Source organism: Diceros bicornis, chromosome 28 (assembly GCF_020826845.1).
Source record: "Diceros bicornis minor isolate mBicDic1 chromosome 28, mDicBic1.mat.cur, whole genome shotgun sequence".
Lineage (NCBI taxonomy): Eukaryota > Metazoa > Chordata > Mammalia > Perissodactyla > Rhinocerotidae > Diceros > Diceros bicornis.
The window spans coordinates 35,329,565-35,350,375 of record NC_080767.1 but is presented as its reverse complement, the minus strand read 5'-3'; the positions used below and the strand labels follow the sequence as shown (position 1 = coordinate 35,350,375).

The 20,811-nt window shown below is 47.5% G+C and overlaps 2 protein-coding genes across 5 annotated transcripts in view; both read right to left on the bottom strand.

The window, feature by feature from the left end:
- Positions 1 to 13,891, bottom strand: part of GARNL3 (GTPase activating Rap/RanGAP domain like 3) — a 152,626-nt gene extending 138,735 nt beyond the window's left edge. Inside the window, exon 1 of the mRNA XM_058524085.1 lies at positions 13,784 to 13,891. Within this exon, the coding sequence (XP_058380068.1) occupies positions 13,784 to 13,875 (92 nt within the window). The 5' untranslated portion in view covers positions 13,876 to 13,891. The remainder of the gene's footprint in view (positions 1 to 13,783) is intronic.
- Positions 13,892 to 18,208: 4,317 nt separating this feature from the next.
- The window catches only part of RALGPS1 (Ral GEF with PH domain and SH3 binding motif 1), a 286,272-nt gene continuing 283,669 nt past the window's right edge, over positions 18,209 to 20,811 (bottom strand). For all 4 annotated transcript variants that reach the window (XM_058524073.1, XM_058524074.1, XM_058524079.1 and 1 more), the window contains one exon: positions 18,209 to 20,811. In XM_058524073.1, the coding sequence (XP_058380056.1) occupies positions 20,782 to 20,811 (30 nt within the window). In that variant the 3' untranslated portion in view covers positions 18,209 to 20,781.

The following is a 20,811-nucleotide window of genomic DNA, read 5'->3' as shown; positions in this document are numbered from 1 at the left end:
TGTGGGCAAAGGGAGATGTGTCAGTGTAAATACACACCGGACTTCGAGGACTTAGTACCACTAAAAAAGAATGCAGAACATCTCATTAATTATTTTTATGTTGATTACATGTTGACGATAAAATACATTAAAGTTTAGTTTAATGTGGCTACTAGAAAGTGTACAATCACATATGTCGCTTGCTTTATATTTTGGATAGTGCCACTGGAGGTAGATTATGCTCAGAGTTGTCCCACTTGAGACAAGGAGCTGAGGGCCCCGGGGTGGGGGTGGGGGACGTGAACTCCCAGGTACTTGGAGCTCTCTGCACCTGGGGGCAAAGCAGGGCAGCCCACCTAAGAGGAGTCGTTGCCAGAGTGGGTGTTGCAGCCAAGTGCTGAAGAAGGGAGGGGGGAGGAACCCAGAAATGGTGAGGGGATCTGAGGGTGTCCACGCCATTCCCACCTTCGCTCCCTCTCCTCTTCCAGGTAACAGTTTGGTGCAGTGCCTGCCACTCCTTTCTCTCTGTGTCTGCAAACCTTAATGTGACATTTGCACGCAGACTATACAACGTCCTGAGACTTGCTTTCTACCTAAACATAGTCTTGGACATCTTTCTACATCAGTAAATACAGGGACATCCTTAATATGGATATTACAGAATGAGAGAACCTTGTATGTTGCTTACATTCTTTTAGTTTATTTTAATCTTTAAAAACTAAGATTATTTAGTTGTCTTAGCACGTTATTTTCTAGCCCTTTAATCTTTAAGATTTTGTTAAAAACGTTTAAATGCTAGTTCTTTTCAACCTTTCCCACCATTTAATTTTATCTTTTTGCCATAATTTTACCCTTAGAGTTTCTGAGTTCTTTTTTTAATACTTTCATCTAATTCTTTAGCTTCATTTTCTCACTGTTCAGTTCTGGCTCATCACTGTTAATTTTAATCCTTTTACTCATTTCTGTTATCTTTTCTAGTCTTAACTTTCTAATTTAAAAGATGTACGTCCCTCTTAATCTTCTGACATATTTTATCTTTGTCTCACCATTTAAAATAGTTAGCAGTTGAAGAACTTCTTGGAAAGATGGCAGAGTAAGTGCTCATTTGCATAACTCCTTGGAACCCATGGAAATAAGTAAAAATAGCCCAATGTACAGAAGAAAACTTAATGAAACAAGAGAATGGCCAGACTCCATGCTGTAACTCTGAAGGTCTGCTGTATACAATGAAAGGTGAACAAATTGAAAGAGAACATTGAGTTCTACCCATCTCATGTAATGTGAGGGAAGGAGCAAGAACATTCTAGAGGCCTGACAATGCCCAGTTTGGAGGGAGGAGGACTGGAAGCCTGGGCAGGACTGGGCAGAAGCAGTTTCTTCTTCTTTTTTTTTTTTTTACTGCCCCAGGTTTCTAGTAAGGGGTGGCCTAACCTGAGGAAAGGCTGAAGGAGAGAAGGAAAAGTATATCTTAGGAGCCATTTGAACTTCTTGAAAGATAGTAACCAAAAGTACACATGAACCCACCAAAAGAAGGCCCATGAGTCATGGGAAATCACACCAACCCAGGCCCTCTTTGGAGGGCCTGTTTGCCCTGAAGGCAGAGGGGAGCTGAAAATTCAAGGGAAGTCCTGCCATGGGGTCACATATACACAGGCAGAGGGGACTCTGCAAACGGGAGGGCAAGCATGGGGAGACAGTAAAAACAGATGACATGTTCCCACTGCCTCTGTACCCTTCCCACTCCCCAAGAAGCATCAAGGCCAGCCCTCCAGTGCAAGCTCTGACAGAGAAGATTCACCACTGCTCAGATAAACAGGGAAGGGAGTCAAGGCGGATCCACCCATATAATAGGTCAATGCGGCCCCAGACAGAACTGCTTCTATTCAAAGATGAACATGCGGAACACACTAGCACAGGACCTATGAAAAACCTATGCAAAAGGCAGTTGAAGAGTCTAGTCCAGAAGATTTTTAACAAGGATCTGATGAAAAATATAACGCTTTGTTTTCTCAAGAAAATGGGAGAACAAGGACTCTCTCGAAATGAAAGATCAAATAATACAATAGACAGACTTCACAAGGCTCAAGGATAAAACTCCCAGAATATGGCAGGAAGAGGCTGATTCAGAGCGTGGAGGTGCTTTCCAGGAGGCGAGTGGGCCTGCAGGAGAGGAATGAGGGTGTCCGAGAGCGAGTCTCCTGTGCGGGGTGCTTTAGTATGAGTGTGGGTTTTTACTGGACTCAGGACGGCCCTCAGAAGCACACAGTTCTCAATTCCCTCCTCTTATGTTGTGACTCCCAAGCCCTCAGTGTGCCTTGGGTGTTAACACTGTGAGTCTAAAGGGATGGGAGTAAAGAGCAATGTGGCCTACTTCACAGGCCTCTGCTGATGGCCACGAGGAAGCAACAGCAGTCACTGAGAACGCATCTAGGAGCTCCCGATGGCACCAGCAGCCGCAGTGGCCATGGCCGGGTCTGCTGAGGCCAGTGACGCAGCCAGAAACAGACCATGGGAGAACACAACCATGGCACAAGTGCTGTCTCAGATGCCAGTAGGTAACCCCTGCATGCAGCACAATGGCATAAAAGGCAACAGGTCTCAGTGCTGGCTCCTTCAACCTGGCCGATATCACCCTGAGTGCAGGCTGCACTGATCACTGAGGAACATGGAAACTTCTGGGAGCCACACCCACTCCCGTCTGTTCTTGATCTTGTACATTACTCCTTGCTCTGATTGTTGGCTGAAAACAACCTTAAACCAAGCACAAATCATTCTTCCCTATCTTCAAACCAACATCAGCTTTTGGCGTCTGAGCTGGCTCAGGAGCCAAGGGAGCAGTGGCCCCCTGCAGAGCTGGGCACAGCCGGAAGATACACTCCCTCTGTCCCCAAATCTAAACTAATCTAAACTGCCCCCTCCCACACAGTCACTCCCTATCCTGTAGCACGCACCACAATCAAAGTCATCCTAATTATGCATTTGTTTACTCGTACATTCTCGGCCTCCTTCCACTAAAATGTTCTATGAGAGCAGGAACCCCGTCTGCCTGTTCACAGTGTACCCCAGTGCCTAGCACATAGAAGTGCTCAATAAATATTTGTTGAATGAATAAGTGACTAAGTGAATGCCAAAATATGAGGGAAATATTCATTTGGAATAGGGAGACTTTGTCAGGCTGTGTTGGCCTTTCTTGAATAAGGTCGCTGGTGGCTTCAGTCGGACTGCCGTGGAACCTGCTCAATTTCTTTGCCAACCTCTGACAGGCAGCTGCTTTGTGGGGACTGTGACAAGCGCAGGGAGCAGAGACAATCCATCTGCAAAACCTCAACCCAGGCCTGATATATGGGCCCTGACATGAGAAAATACTTAATAGCTGGCAGCTCTTCTAAAGACACTTTTCTTTCTGGTCATAAAATGCAAGACAGGCATTTATGTGCTAACTGCCATCTGGGCTAAAACTATGGAATCACTGACACTCATGGTTGGAAAGTCCCCTTCAAGCACCCATCTGAGGCTGGATTTCCCCTTTTTACCTGCTCACCCACTAAAGTAGCTCCAAGATCAGTGTGTCAGGTATGTGGCAGCACACCCATGCACAGGAACCTTCACTGGTTTGCTACCAACTGGTGATCAACGTGTCCAATTTATTTTTTGCCATGATTGAAGAAAGATGCTGTTTGTGGCAGAGACTGTGGAAGGACTTACTCAAGACCCATTTCCATCCCATTCCAGCGTGCAAAAGTTGGAAAGCTAAAATGTAACCGTCCTAACGTACTTTCCAGTCTAGACTTCTGGACATGATTTAGGTTCCGCAAATCAGACGCACTCACGAGGGACTCTGATTTGGAACGGAGCCAGGCAGATTAAGAGAGAGGACACTGGGCAGCACTGTCTTTTGTGGATCAGGACAGAGCTGTCGCGGTTCTGGAGTCGGCAGCTTCTTGATTCTGTAGCTCTCTGAGGTAGTGGTGGCAGCTTTGGGGATCAAAGCCGAGTTGGTAGTATGGTTCTGCAGTTAGCTGTGGATCTGTGGATCAGCTTCTTGTTATGAAGTGGCAGCTTTCCTGGTCACGGCAGAGCCCAGGGGTTCTGGAACTAAGAGCTATTCCTGGGAGCTCAGACTAGAGTTTGCTCTCCAGCCCTGCCAACAACTTTACAAGCACCTAATTCCCTGTATCACTATTAAATCTCATTCTGCTTATACTAAGTAGAGTGGATTCTGTTGTCTGCAATAGATTACTGACTGATAGGCCTTTTACAGTGACGTCTGTCAGCCTGGATTTTGAGCTTAACAGTTCATGCGACCCCGTGCAAAGTGTAGAGTAAGGCAGTTTTCTTCCGGTGGGTGCAATGGTATGACCTCCAGTGGGCAATAAAAAGAGACCGTACTTTATGGGAATACGTAGGAAATTTTGCCTTTTGAGTATAAAAGAGAGCTTGCTCACAGCACTAAGCATTTCTGCTCAAACAGCGAAGAGGTGCAACCAAAGGAACAGCACACTAATGGCAGATGCTTCTAAGGTCACTGCTAGCCTGGAGTAAGGACTGTGCTGTCACCATCACTGCCCTGCTGAACACTGTTTGGAGTCTTTTCAAGTGTGCCACCAAAAACTGTTGTATCCAAAAGTGTGCTGAAAACACAAAAGAGTTGAGAAATACTAGTCTAACCTACAGATGCTTTAACACCTCCAATAATAAAGATTTCACTGCATCTTGAGGTAAGCCATGCTAGCTTGGGGTGCACGGACGCTGGAACGTACTTTCATGCATCGAGTCCAATCTGTGTTATTATCCCTCACACCACTGTGATTGGAGGTCTAGCCGGGGGCCTTACACAGAGTGGGCCTAATTTCTTTTTCATATGACACCCTTTCAAATGTGGGAAGGCAGATATTACATCCTCCATGAATTTTCTATTTGTCAAGTAAAACACTCCCTCCCCCTACTGAAATCTGTTCTCTTTACTGGATCATGCCCATCAGATACGGTCATACACTGCGTAACGACGTTTCGGTCAGCGAGGGACCACATGTACGATGGTGGTCCCATGAGATGAGTACCATAGAGCCTGGGTGTGTAGTAGGCTGTACCATCTAGGTCTGTATAATACACTCTATGATGTTCACCTAACGACACATTTCTCAGAATGCATCCCCATTGTTAAGTGATGCATGACTGTATAAGCATCTTGATAAAACAAAAGCAAAAAACCCCAAACCCAAACCAAATAAACAATTTTTCAGCTCACATCCCTTCCACCCCTGCAGGGTTGACTATATTCCTCGTTTCCTATTTCCCTCCTTTCATCATCTCTTGAAGCCAGTCCAGTGAGACTTGCATTCTCACTATTCCAAGAAACAGCTCTTTTCAAAGGCCACCAATGACCCATCTGATGCTGAACCCACTGGTCAATTCTTAGTTCTTAATTTTGAGGACCTATCAGCAAGATTTGACACAGAAAATCATTCCCTCTGTCTGGGGTTTTTTTTTTTTTAGCTGTTTATTTATACTAATTTCCCCCAAATAAAAAGAATTTAAATGACATCAGGTATCCATGACAATGCTTTCATATTTAAGTCTCCAAGTCTACATTTTACTGGGGATTTATATGAACAGTTAACTAAAGTCCATCAGATCATAGTCATCCTCCCTGACTAATAAAGTTATTTATTGAATCCCTTCTCCTAAAGTCTCCTGGTATCCCTTTTCTCCCACAAATTTTTTACCTTCCCCTATTTCACTGTGATTCATAGTCACATTAAAGAACAAAACAAAAGCCTTGATGTGTTCTTTCAAACATTTCTACCAGAGGGTCCATATCTGCACTGTCCAGTAAGGTAGCCGCAACCACATGTCACTACTGAGCCCTTAAAATGTGGCTAGTCTGCCTTGAGATGCTGTAAGTGTAAAAAACACACCAGATTTCAAAAGCAGTACTGAAAAAAATAAGTATCTTAATTATTTTTAATATTGATTTCATGTTAAAATGATAATGTTTTGGATATATTGCGTTAAATAAAATAAACTATTAAAATTAATTTCACCTGTTTCTTTTAACAATATGGTTACTAGAAATTTTTATTTATTTTTTTTTTTTGGTGAGGAAGATCAGCCCTGAGCTAACATCCACGCCAATCCTCCTCTTTTTGCTGAGGAAGACCGGCACTGAGCTAACATCTATCGCCAATCCGTCTCCTTTTTTTTTTTATTCCCTTTTTTCTCCCCAAAGCCCCAGTAGATAGTCGTACGTCATAGTTGCACATCTTTCTAGTTGCTGTATGTGGGACGCCGCCTCAGCATGGCCTGACAAGTGGTGCGTTGGTGCGTGCCTGAGATCTGAACCCCGGGCCGCCAGTAGCGGAGCGCGCGCACTTAACTGCTAAGCCACGGAGCCAGCCCGTTACTAGAAAATTTTAAATTCCATATGTAATTCTACACACTTGCTATTACCAGAAGAAGCCATTTGTTTCTTTTCACTTAATATATATGAACATTCTAGATATCTTTCCAAGTTAGAAGTACAGATTGGCATTGCTCTCTCTTTTTTTTTTTTTTTATTGGTGAGGAAGATCCCTGAGCTAACATCTGTTGCCGATCCTCCTCTTTTTTGCCGAGGAAGACTGGCCCTGAGCTAACATCCGTGCCCATCTTCCTCCACTTTATATGGGACGCTGCCACAGCATGGTGTGGCACGTGGTGTGTTGGCACGCGCCTGGGATCCGAACCCACGAACCCCAGGCCACTGAAGTGGAGCGCGTGCACTTAACCACTTGTGCCACTGGGCAGGCCCCCGCATTGCTCTTTTTAACAGATGATTAGTATTGTATTGATACACTCCCGATGGACTTTTTTTTTTTAATACTTTTACGAGCAATCCTACAGTGAACAGCCTTCCCCATATACCTCCTTGGGCAGTCACACCCCATTGCTAACTCATATTTGCTTACTGTCCTCTAAGATCCTAGCTCTAAAGACAATCAGATGTGTGGTTCATATCTTCCCACATTTCTACACTTGCGTGCTGCTTCAGAATTTTTTCCCCCAAGGAAAACCAGCATGAGTCTTACTGTATAGGCCAAATCTCTTATAATTTTCCTCCAGCATTGTTTGTCAGACTTCATCTCTGTTCAGATCTTTAGCTCTGGAAACCAGACAACCAAATATAATTTCCCATATTAACCTTCTAAAGCAAAACTAATTTGACTATTGTCTTCCTCCAAGAAAGGAAGCTGTTTTGCATTAACTTAAATTCTTAGTGAATAATAAAAGTTGTTTTTTTCCTTCTCTTAAGAGAATAGACATAATATGAAAATTAATTTTCTTCTATTGGCCCTAAGAGCCCATTATGTCAGCCTAATACAAGACAGCTCTTAATAGTCTTTCCCAGGAAGACTGCTGTGTTTCCAAAAGAAAACTGACAGCAGCAGATTTATTTGTGATTAAATACTTAAGGGCCTGACACAAACAAAACGAATAACGACATAATATAGAGAAATGAAGATTATGAAAACAGCTCATATTAAAATACTTTTTTATAAAACTACCTGGAAAAACAAAAGTCTGCTGGAGAAAAAGAAAAATAATCTAAGCACCTAAGAGTCAGGAGAAACATAAGGAAGAAGAAAAGAAGACAACCCAAGGCATAATGGATAATTGTTCTTTTCTGATCCTACTTGGCCTGGAAAGCCATATTCAGGAACAAGAAAGCATTTGTCTTGGCATCAAATTTGTTCTCACAAGGTGTGGGTTATATGCATTACTAATAAGGAAGCCACTATCTAGGAAGCAATATTGGGAAAGTACAAAATATGTTTTCCATTTGTAATTCAAAATCTTCTGTCTATGTAGGCTCTGTACCCACTGTGGCTAAACTTAGTAAGCATAAGTTAATCACTCAGCTAAGGTAGTCGTTTACAATGAGAACTGAAAAATACAGAAACCCCAATTCTGTGGCTCTGGAGTGGCATCTGGGTATCTGTATTTTGGAAAGCTTCCCAGATGTAATGGCATTTTTTTTTTGGCCAACCCAGTATCCATTCTCCTTATTCTGGTAATAGCACTGTGATTTTTCTTTCAGGCAATCACTATCTCTTGGTCTCTATGGATGGAAGTGATCCAACCCCTCAGTTCCAGGCACAGCCAATTAGCATGTTTTATCCCCCTCTGGCCAAAATGATTGGCTCAGGGATGAGCATAGAACCCAAGAGATCCAATGAATGTCAAGCCTGGGACATGCTCTAGAACTTCTGAGAAAGAGGCTCTATCTTTCTGCTGTGGTTGTACATTGGTAGAAAGTAAGCCTGGAATAGTTAACTTTGTTTGCCTCCATGAGGAAAGACCGTGAGAATAAAGCCAAACCAGAAAATGAAGAAAGACTACTAATGACATTATTTGAGCACCTGGATCTACCCTCTCCTGAAGCTTAGTCTACCCCAGCATTTTGTAATTTCATGAACCAATAATTCTCCTTTGCTTGTCATTCATAGCCTTTGATAATCTTAAAAAAAAAATTAACAACTGGTAAGGCATTAATCAGAAAAGATGTGATGTGTTACTAGTCCTGCTTATAGCTGAAGGAGAACTGATCAATGGTGATTACAACTGGGTAGCCAGGAACAAGAACCACTTGACCACTGAGTCTACACCCCATAATCCAAGCCACCACTTTTCACTTGGAATCAGAACCACAAGCATTGCTACTGCAAGTGGCTATGAAAGCAGAATCATGAATGATGGGTGGCAAGTATAATGAGGCAAGCTTTGACTTTACTATTAGGGAAAGATAACAGAGCTGCCCAATAATACAAAGCTTACAGTAGTGGGCTCCCTGACCTCAGAGATAATAAGCAGAAGTTGGATGGCCAGCTGTAAGGGTTGTTGTAGAAAAGATTCCCGCATAACCCTAGAGGAGTGGTTTTCAAGTACGCCCCTGGGCCAGCAGTACTGGCATTAGTTGTGAGCTGTTAGAAATACAATTCATAGACCCACCCTGACCTAGTGAATCAGACAGAATCTCTCAGAGTGGAGCCCAGGAAACTGTTTTAAGAAGCCCTCCCCGTGATTCTCACATATGTTAGGTTTGAGAACCACTGTATTAGATTAGAGAGCGCTGGCTCGCAAACACATTTTTCTGAGCCCCATGCCCAGCGATCCTCATTGAGTAAATTTGGGGTTGAGCTTGTGAATTTGCATTTCTAACAAGTTCCCAGGTCACGCTGATGCTGCTGGTCCAGGGACCACACTGTGAGAACCACTGTCTGAGAGGATGACTTAAGTGATGTCTGAAGTTCCATTTAGCGTTGAGATTCTTTGATCTTTAGGATTTGCCTTGCAAATTCAATTCTACAATGTGACCCTGTTAATACTGTGGCTCACATGTGGTTCGGCTCCATGAAGTGTTACAGCCAAAAGGACCCAGCTCAGCAATAGAGGAGTAATTTAAAATAACTCAGGTTCATTAACTGTATTTCTCCATCACCACAAAGTTAGAAAAGATAACAGACATATTTCTCGAAATAAATCTTAGAATAACAGAAACAATAGGGAGACCTATTAGCTTCCCTCATACAAAGTAGATGTTTCTGTCCCTCTCACTGATAAACACTCCCTAAAAGTTTTTTTTCACCCAGTCCTAACCAGTGCCCTGTGTACATGCTGTCCTTCTCCTCAATCCCTCTCTTTCTAAAACTGCAGCTCAAAAATGCAAAAAAGCAAGGCAGGACCTTGCTCTGAGGGCAGGGGAGGAGGAAAAATTGAATGGGCAAAGCCAGAATTTTAATCAGGCAAGGGAAAGGAAAGGTTGAGAACTTTCACATAAATGTTAATCATTTTTGTCCTTACAGTTACCAGTTAGTGATGCTTTGTGCCAGATACTGTTTTTAGCACGTTGCGTAAAGTAGTTCATTTTAAGCTCACATCGATATTGTGAGATAGATGTGACCGTCATTTTACAAATGAGTTAACCAAGGGTCAGGGGGGTTAAGCAACTTGTCCAAGCCCACACACATAACAAGTGAGAAGGACAGAAACTTGAACCCAGGTCTGTCTCACTCCAAAGCCCTTGTTCTTGAACAATAGCTGATATGCCTTCCTACAAAACGGGACAAACACGTCTAGGGCAAGCGTTTTAACAGCATAAGTGTCTTGCCCTACAGCCTCCAGGTTTCCCAGCTAGTCCTTCTCACTGCCTCCTGCCTGGATGCCTAACGCCTCGGACACTTCTCGCTCCTTTACATTCATTAGGTGCTGTGTCTGCCTGCCAGTTCTCAGAGCTGACATGGGATATTCCGCAAAGACAGCTGCCATCCTGAAAGCAATGCCTTTTTTTCCTCATGTCAACAAGATGATTGAGTAGATATGGTTAAACCAGATTCTGAGAGGCCCTAAATGTGAGGCAGTGGCATTTAAATTTGATACAACAGGAAATGAGAAGTGATCGAGGACTTTGGAGAGAGGGAGGCTAACCTGGCAACATGCCCACAAGCGAGGCTGAGGCTGTCAGCCCCAGCTGTCCATCAGAATCACCTGCAGAGCTCTGAGCATCCACACACCCCATTACCACCCAGACTTTCTGGAACAATAGGCCTGGGGTAGGGACCCACACACTTGTATGGTTAAGATGTGTCACAAGTGACTCTTCTTCTGTTGGCCCTAAGAGCCCACTATATCAGCCCAATATAGGACAGCTCTTAATAGTCTCACTTAAAAGTGAGATAATCTGGATTAGTGGATTAAAGAGGTGATTTTTTTAAAGCAACAAAAAAAAAATAGGAGACATTGTAGATGAACATTTATTTTTCTTAAGTTAGGGACGTCTTTTTAAACTAAGCATAAACAGGAGGAATAAATTAGCAGATCTTACTAGATTTTTAAAAAACTATGATAAAAACTTTATTAAAAACAACACTATAAAGAAAGTTAAAAGGCAAATAATGAATGTAGAATAGTTGCTACATATTTGACCAAAAAAGTTGAATCCCTTAATAAATAAAAAGTGCTTCAATTCAATAGGGAAAAGATAAACATTCCAAAGGAAAAATGGACAAAGTGCATGCATATATATTTCATTAAAAAAAGAAATACACACTCATATGTGGAAGACAAACAAACACACAGATAGGGAGGACAGATTAGTAGTTACCAGAGGAGAAGGGAGTGGGAGGAGGGCAAAAGGGATAAAGAGGCACATAGGTATGGTGATGGATAAAAACTAGACTATTGGTGGTGAGCACGATGCAGTCTATACAGAAACTGAAATATAATAATGTACACCTAAAATTTACGGAATGTTACAAGGCAATATGACCTCAATCAAATTTTTAAAATTTAAAAAATTAAAAAAAAGAAATACAAATTACAAATAAATATGAGAAAAAAGTTTCACCTCACTACTAAACAAAGTTTAATTCAAATTAAAACAAGGTACCACTTTGGCAAATATTTATAAATGATAATGCCTAGTACTGAGGATGAGAAAAAAAGCACATTTATATGCTGGTGGGCGAGCTGTACACTGGGACAACTTTCTGGTGGGCATTTCGGCATTATGCTTCAAAAGCCTTTAAAATGTTCATTTTCTTGGATCCAATAATTTCCATCACTTCTATGAATTTATCTCAAGCAAATGATTACCTCTTCATACACAGACTATGCACATGGACTCAACGTGTCTTTAGTTAAGAGTGAACAACTGGTAATAAACTGCATATACAATAACAGAGGATGGGTTAAATAAATTGTCCTCCAAGAAACATTATTTTATAACTGAAAAATGGTAAGCATTATTTCTAAAGTTTGTAAGACCATACCATGGAGTGTTAAATAGAGGAAAAAACCTCTGGAGGCCAAGAAGTCATTTAGTCTTTGAGGTAGAAGGTCATGAGGACAAAGGAGGGGCTGGTAAAAGTGAGAATTCGGAGGAAGACAAAAATTTCTAAACTGGCGCTGCCCAATATTATAAATATTAGTCATATGTGGCTATTTAAATTTAAACAAATTAAAGTTAAATATAAAAGTTCAGTTCCTTAGTTGCACTAGCCACATCTCAAGTGCTCAATAGCCAGAGGAGGCCAGTGGCTACGGTCTCAGACAGCACAGACTACAGAATGTTTTCACCGTCGCAGAAAGTTCTGTTGGACAGCGCTGATCTGAACATTCGACCTCAGGACTGGGGGATCCAGCCATGGGCTCATCTCTTCCCCCTCATGTCTTGGTACACTTTTTCTCATCCTTCACGCTCCAGCAACAAGAGTGTAAGCATCGAAGGACAGAGACCATACTTGTCTGTTTTCCAGTGTAGTGGGGAAGATGTATTATCCAGGTAATTACACACAATGCTCTGTGGAATAGCAGATATATGCATAGATTGTCTCAGCTGGGGGTTCAAGGAAGACTTCCCAGAGGAGGAAGGGTAGGCATTACCCAAAGAGTAAAGAAAAGACTATTCTAAGTAGAGAAAAGAGCATGATATGAGTAAAGGCACAGATGAGAAACCAGCACAGCATAAGGGAAGAATTACCAGCTGGTCAGGCATTTATTCACTCAACAGATAGTAAACGTCTGTGATGGGCCGGGCCTGAGCCAGGCTCCAGGGACAGAGCAGTGAACAGCACAGCTGTGGTCCCTGTCCTCATGGTGGTTACACTCTGGTCCAGTACTGCTGGACTGCCGCGGGTGAGGCAAGGTGTGCAAGGGCCTCACACCTCATATTAAGGGTCCTGGTTCGTTGGTTTTTTATCGTAGCGCCTGAACCCTCTTTTCAGCCTCAGTGAGGGCTCGAGTCCCACCCCCGTCTTCTCCTTGTCCCCCACCCCAGTCCCCATCAGTGCTGTGAGACGGAGAGCTCCTGGGGCGAGGAGTTAGGCAGCAGAGGGGCAGTTTTGTTAAGACCCCTCCAGCGGCCAGCGAGGATGTGGATTTGAGAGGTGGAAGCATCAAGACGGGAATCTAGTTGGGAGGCTGCTGGAGTTATCTAGAAGAGGCTGGGGGCCTGAAAAATGGCAGGGCCGACTTCAAGGATGTTGGAGCGGGAGAAGGCGCTCCAAGTTAAGAGAAAGCCCTCAAAGGAAGGAGTCTGGCAGAGCAGAGGCGGTGGAAGGCGTGTCTGTGGGGCAGGGTTCCAGGGAGACAAGGAACCGAACATCTCAGGAGAGTTCCCCAGGCCAAAGGAGAGGCCCTGGGCGGGGGGAGGCGGAGGGGGTGGGCACGGGCACCCCGGCAGAGGAAAGGCGGCGGCGGGTCGGAGCGGCCCGAGGGGCCCCGCGTGTTGGGGGCCACTCGGCGCCAGGATGGGCGGGGCGGCGAGGCAGCAGGTGTGCGTTACCTGCGGGGCGAGGATGGGGCGGCTGGAGCTGGCCTGGGTCCCGGGGCAGCGCAGAGAGGCTCCTCGGAGGAGGGAGACCTCCCCTGGACTTCAGGGGGGCTATTTCCCGACCTTGTCCTTGAGCATTTACAAGAGGCGGGCAGGGCACATTGCCCACAGCCCGGAATCCGCCTGGAGCCTCGGCTTTGCTCGGGGCCTGCCTCAGGACCGGCGCTTTGGGGGCGTCTCCTCGGGTCTGGATCCCCGACCCTCGCCAGGTTCTTCTCGGAGGCGACCCCCTCCTGCACCTGCCGCTCGGGCGGCCCAGCTCCTCTCCACCCCCAACCGCTCGGCCAGGCTCCTCGCCCGATCCCCGAAGACCCCCACAGCGACCCCTCCCCGCGCCGCGGCCTCGCCACCCTCGGTCCCCTCAGACCGCCACCCCCCACGTGGCCGGCTCCCCGCTTCCGCCCCTCCCGGCCGTATCCCACCCGCCCGCGGTACCTGGGGCTCTCGAAGCTGCACCCCCTGCGCCGCAGCGCCGCCCTCTTCTGCCGCAGGAGCGCAGCGGCCGCCCCGCCGGGCTCCGGCTCCATCGCCCCGGGCGGGGGCCGCGGGCTCGGGCGCACTCGGGTGGGCTCGGGCCTCGGCGGGGCTCGGCGGGCCGCTCGGCTCTCGCGCCGCAGCCCACGCCCCGCCCCGCGCGCCTCTGACTGACCCCGCCCCCGCCCCGCCCCGCCCCCGCCCCGCCCCGCACTTCAGCCAAGCCCGCTCAGTGCCCCTCAGTCAGGTCCCCAGGCCCCGCCCCGGCCCCGCCCCGCACTGCGGCCCAGCCCGCTCAGTGCCCCCTTCTCAGCCGGGTTCAGGCCCCACCCCGACCCTACCCTAAACTTCAGCCCCCCCCTCGGTGCCCCTCAGCCAGGTCCTCAGGCTCCGCCCCGGCCCTGCCCCGAAATTCAGCCCACCCTCACTCTGTGAAGCCCCCTCCGCTGGGTCCAGGCCACACCTCCTCCCCGACCTGAACTTCAATCCAGCCCACTCCGTGGCCCCTCAGCCAGGTCCTGGCCCCGCCCCAAAGTTCATCCTAGCCCGCCCCCCGCGACTCCAAGGGGTCTAGACACCGCCCCGGCTCCGCCCCGCGCTTTCAGCCCAGCCCTCCGTGCCCCTCAGCCGGGCCCAGGCCCCGCCCCGGCCCCGCCCCAATTTCATGCTAGGCCGCCCCGCCCAACTCAGCCGGGTCAAGGCCCCACCACGGCCCCGCCCCGCGCTCCAGCCACGCCCCTCGTGGCCAGCCCCATCGGGTTCCAGTCCTGGCTCTCCGCACCGCTGCTCAGTCCACACGTCGAAAGCGAACACCCGGTCCTCAGCTTTGGACAGTCCACGCCCCGCCCCTCCCGCTCCTTGCCCCTCAGCACAGATCCAGGCTCCGCCCACCTACCCCCACTACTGAGCTCCCGCGGGCCCTTGCCCTCACCCCAGGACTGGCTCCCTCGAGCGTCGCCCCTCCACACCTCAGTACCTCCCGGCCCTTTCTAACGTAGCGCCGCCCCTCTGGGGGCCGCCCTTCCCTGGGTCCCGCCCACGGGCACGGCCCCGCCTTCTCTCTCCAAAGCCCCTAGGCCGTGCCGGCCCGCTCCCTCCCCCGCCCTCCTCAACCCTGCCCCAGACCCGGCTCCGCTCACAGCCCGCCCGGCCCCGCCCACGCCGGTGTCCCCGCCCACCCCGCCTCACCGCCGCGGGCGCCCGGGCAGGCTCTGCCCGCCGGTACAATGCTCGCACTCGAGGCTAAACAGGTGTTCCTACAGTACCGCCTGCGTTGGCTCGCGGATCTCCCCATCCTTCAAGAGGAGATGCTGCTGTCTCCCGGCGGCCCTTGGTGGCGCCTGATGCAGGGAAGGCTGGAGATTTGCAGGCTACGAGTCGCTGGTTCAAGTCTAGATTTCGTCACTTTCCAGCCGTGTGACAACTACCACATCCCACCATCCTCACCTCTCCCCAAGTCAGATGCGTGCGGCTCGGAGCACTGCACTGTGGCTGAAGGCAGCGACCCCATGTGGGTAGAGCTGGGGGCCACTGTGCCATCTAAATCCTGAGGAGGAGGTGAGCTAGGGCCCCGCAGCAAGCGGGGCTTGTCGTGGCTAGCGAGGTGTGGAACTGGAACTGGGATGGTGGAGCAGAGCCTGAGCAGTGTGTGTGTGAGCCTGTGCTTGGAGAATTGGCCACGACAGCTTTGGAAAGCACTGGCTGGGAAATTGAGGCAGGCAGGGCCAGAGGCTCCCCTGACCCACTTGGATCATGTCACTCCCTGGCGCACACCCCCTCAGTGACTTCCACGTGCTTTCCCGGTAAGGCCTAGACTCCTTTGCTACTGCACATCCTAGCAGAGAAGCCAGTCTGGAGAGAGAATGAAAGAGAGAGAGATGTAGGGGGCTTTCCATTTCTCCTTCCAGCCCCTTGAGACTCCTCCTGGGTCCTCCCCTCAGGTTTCCATGAGACAAACCCCCTTTTCTCTTAAGCAAGCTAGAGTGAATTTCTGGTTTTGCCCAGCATCACAAACTCCCCCCAACATATCTTTTCAGATGTGGATCCCATTACTCCCCAAATTCTTTCCTCAGTGAGACTGAGTTGCCTGCTTTCCCAGCCTCATCCTGCTCCTTCTCCTTTCTGCCTCCTTGCCTCTCTCTCCCTCCATGAGTTCAGACATCTCTGAATCTCCAATGCTCCTGCCCCTCTAAAGCCTTCCCAGATCCCCCACTTCCTTCCCTGAGTGCCCACTGCTCCAACTCTGTCCCTTACTGAGGGCACTGCTCCTATATGTCATTTACGTTCTAGTAACCTCTTAGCTGGGCGCTGAGCGCCCCACACCTCCTTCATGTCTGTGTCTGGCACAGCAGCTGTTTGTTAAGTGAATGCGCATGACTTTAATAAATTGAGCAATATTCATTGGAAAACACATTTAATTTCAAAGTAAACAAATGTTTGTACATTAAAGTATTTAATTAGCGAAACAATTATTATCAGTGTAACAAGCTGAAAAATACAGCAACTTGATACAAGACTGAGGTAACAAAATACTTCACCAAAAATCTAAAGAATCCCACAGAGGGCTGATGTTCAGTGGTTATTGCGGGTGAGACAATTCACGAGAATTAGAGAAGGTCCTTATACAATGGCATGCAGGGGGTCTGCTGGAAAAAAAGACAGCCCAGGAGAGTGCAACAGATTTAACAAGAAACGAATTAAAATGTAGAAACTGATTTTCAACTTACTTTGAAGAATACATAAGAAATTGAAACTACTCTCTACGCAACATTTTGAATGCTAAGTGGAAAACCATGCATTTTGGCACGAAATTTATCAAAGATAATACCATACTAAGAAATTAATTTCTATTGTTTCATTACTGAATGGTCACAGTCGTTCAGAAATGGATAAACAGATTAACGGTTATAGAAGGACAGATGATCCATCGCATTGCTGCTGCGAGCTGGGATTTCGGAGCTGTCCATGGCGCACACACACTTGTGCAGCAGAGGGCTGCGAGGTGGTCCATGGTACAAGTTCTCAACACCCACGAAATGCAGCTCTTGCTCATGCTGTACTTGCACTGAACATTGAAATTAAAACCAAAAACCTCGGAAGTAAATACTGTGGACATTCTGACCCTACTGTCTCATCCCACCTCGGACTCCTCGATGTGCCCAACCATAGCTCTGCGCCTGGCTGTTCTGCGCCATCCAGCCTCTACGACAGTGACTCCATCTAGTCCTCACTGCAACTGAACTCACTGATCAAGAGGCTGTTCAGTCTGTGGAGTCTTTGGAGCCTTCCTGGAGGAATGTGCATAGGGTTTGTACCCAGTGCCAGGGGAGAGGCAGGGGCTTGCCAGCAGAGATGGCGTGGTGAAATTTATTTGTTCGTTGAGTGGTCAGCTCCACGAGGGCAGGGTTCGGGTCTGTCTTGTTCTCAGCCATTTATATCCCCGGTAGAGTGTGGTACACAGGAAGCACTCACTGGAGATGTGGATGAACGAATGAATGGGTGGTTTTGTGCAGGGAATCTATTTCAAAAGGACTCTTGTAGTTTTTTTCTTTTTTAAACATGAAATCGCCCAGCCTGTCAGTATGATGTGGGGCTGATTAAAGTCATTTATGAAGTCACAAAAACTAAGTTAGGTTGTGACATTAGCAATGTTCACCTGGTTATAAGCATCAGTGATGTGGGTGCAGAGTTCTAGACTCCACTGGTGGAAGGAAAGCAGACGCTGCTTGTGAACGGCTTTCCATGTTCATGGACCATTTTCCACCTGTAAGATGGCATCCTAAAAGATACACCTCTTGGACTTGCGAGGTGAGAGGAAGATGATGAAAGAAATAGCCATCTTGGTAAGAAAAACAATGCTTTATAAATTTAGTTGGCAAGAGAGAGCAGGTTCTTTCCTAGGCAGAATCCCTTCAAGTATCTTCCTCTTTAGGTTCCACAGTGGGACAGAGTGATGAGTGGGCTTCCTCAGGGAGGGAAGGGAGGCCACATTCTCTCACTGGGCACACTCAGAACAATATTTCTACTGCTCTGCACCAAATCACTCCACGAAGAATTTCAGTTGTCAGAATGCACTCGGCTGGCCTTGAGTTACAAAACATGTTCAACTAAAAGGGGCAAAAATTACTTCCAGGGAGAGGTGAGTGAGCTGTTCTTGGGGCATCAAAATGATACTGGCTACCTACTCCACAGTTTGTAAACAGCATTCTCTAATTTTCACTCTGGGGTGCCATGATCTGTTTGCTTAAAAAAAAAAAAGATACAGCATACGCATGCAGGACATATCACCTTGAATGGTTTCACAAACATTTGTGCATTACAGGTAGTCAAGGAGCAAAACCCAGAAATGCTTCCCACCACGCGAGAATTCACTCATCAATGTTCCCCGTTGGGGTTTGCGTCTGGCCCCGCTCTGATCCAGGCTTGAGAGTCTCATCACCTGCAGGTTGAGGGACAAACCAACGCTAGAAAGGCAGTCAGCACTTAACTCACATGCTTGGCCCTGGGCCCATGGGGGAGAGCGAGTGTCCTTCAGCCTTGTCTGCAGGACTCTCCTGGTATGTTCAAGGTTCTTACCAGTTCTACAAGGCCTTTGCCAACAAGATCTAAACAGATTCTGCAAGAGTCCAAGCTAAGAATGTTTCTGGGACGGGATGTGGGATCAGCCTCAATTAGCAAGAAGACTAAACACTTTAACAAGAATTGCGATTGTGCTATTTTGAAATTAGGCTCAGAAGAAAACATTTGTGAAAAATAAGAAAAAATTGTTAAGGGCAGGAAATTATCTGATTTAGCGGAGCCTGAAATTCTGAGGTTTTTGGATTGGCATCTATAATATCTCATGTGAAAAAAACCAGGACAGTTTGAAGAGTGGAGAAACCCAAAGAAAATAAGTAGCTGATGGTCCAGTCTCATACTTTCATCCAAACTTAAGACTTCAAAAAAATGAACAGGTAGAATCAGATTCAATGTAGGTTAAAGTGTTAACACTGCACAGTTCTGGGAGAGGTGTTGAGAGTGTCTGGTGTTTTCACTCCCCCTCTTTGGATGGTCGTGGGTATGAATTCGGTGCCTGCATCCAGACCCTGGCCGTGGGTGGGTGTGTGAAGCTCCTGTGGCCAAGGTGTGCTGGCATCAGCGTTTCCACCTGGAGTTTCTCCTGGCACGAAAGTATTCTAGACTTTGCTCCAAAGGAGGGTCCGTTACTGAGCACAGTATGGCTCGACCACAAAATAAGACCCTGATGACAACTACTTTCCTCACCATTTCATTCAAATTTTCAGAAAAGTTGTCACCGTTTGATCGAAATACAGTGACGGGTCCTTTAGTAGTTTTTAAATTGGCCTATTACAGTTTTCTGGTTAAGATGCTGTTTTAAAGCACCTTGCCCAGAAACTCTTAAGGGTAGTTTGATGTCTGATCAGTATGAGCTCTGAAACCACAACAGCGACAGGGACCCAGAAATTCAGTCTCTTTCAGAAAACTACTGAAGGGTTTCCTTCTCAGAATGAGGACACCCAGACTAAAGAGAGAGAGAGAGAGTGAGAGAAGCTGTGGCAATAAAGCTACCATAAATAAAGCTAATTTTTATTCATTATTGTGAATAAAAATCTATTTGTGCAAAATAAAAGTCATTTAAGAGTGTGACAGATGAAGGACATCGTTCATGTAGAGAGCTCTTAACTGAATGCAGAGCTTGGAACGTTCACTCCCCAGGGCTTTGCTCTCTTGTCACCTTGGTCATCAACAATTGTGCCCTTGGACTTGGATGATGGAGAACTTGCTGGTGACTGTGTTTGGGGGCAAGATTCGGGGAGCTTAAGGCCTCAGTGTCACTCAGCTCCCCAGTGTAATTAGGAATCCCGCTGGGCCCCACCCTGGCAGTGGAGGCAAAGGGGTGAGATGATGGGGGCAAAAGCCTTGCCCTGCGGGGAGAGGTTGATGCAAAGTAGCTTCTGTGCAGCCATTCACTGTGAGCATGGCAGCCTCTGAGCTGCTTCTGAGAAGCTGGGAGAAGGTGTCACAAGTTCCCCTTCTGGCATGGTGGAGGGAGTGAGAAGAGAAGAGCCTTCAGACCCTGAGGGAGAGGGGATGGGAGGAAGCAAGCAGGCCAGCGGCCCAGGCCACAGTCCTGAAACCAGCTCCTGTCTCAGAAGAGCAGACAGCAACAAGGCCTGGAAGGGACCCGGGGGCCCAGGGAGCAGGGCTTCCAGATGAATAGCACCCATAGGAACAGAAAACAAGACACAATTTAAGGCATTGTTGTTTACAGTAAAAGAATGCAAGGGACCCTTAACACAGGAGGAATCTGGGCTCTCACTCTGACCTTCCTCGGTGGACAAGGCTGTCACTCAAGGTTAAAGCAGGGCCTCAAAGCGAAGGAAGTGTGTGATGTCACAAGTCTTGTGCCAAAATGCATGTTTCTCGAAGAGTTCACACTCGCTCACACGCACACGTATACAGCACGCACACGCAGAGGACGCTTCGGGGGTTGTACAAAATCTGAGGCAGCCCTGTGGGTGAGCAACCCCATGCACTTGGGGTGTAAAAAGCCAGTTCCACAGCCTGTTCCTTCTCTCCAGCCCCTCAACGCAGGTTAATACTGTCCACTCCTTTATGCAGGAGAAAGCACTGGGACCCAACGTGGGCCGAATGCTCTCTAGTCGCAGCAGCAGCTGGTGGACGGACAAGGGCCCAGAGAGGGAGGACTGGGTGTACAGTTTGGGGTCCAACCACGGCCCGGAGGGGTGGCGCTGCAGAATGAGTGTCATGAGAGTCGCTGGGGATTGGCAGGTGGATCTGGCACTGGCGGAGCCCTCTGGACTGTGAGGCCACAGGCCGGGTACCCTTGAGTCCAGCTGTGAGTCTCCCAACAGCCTGTGCCCAGCACATGTGCTTCACCACCAGTCCCAGGCCGGGCTCCCAGAAGCCTCTGAAGTCACGCCAAGTCCTGCAGAGACTTACTCAAATGACATAAGGTTTGCAGGTAC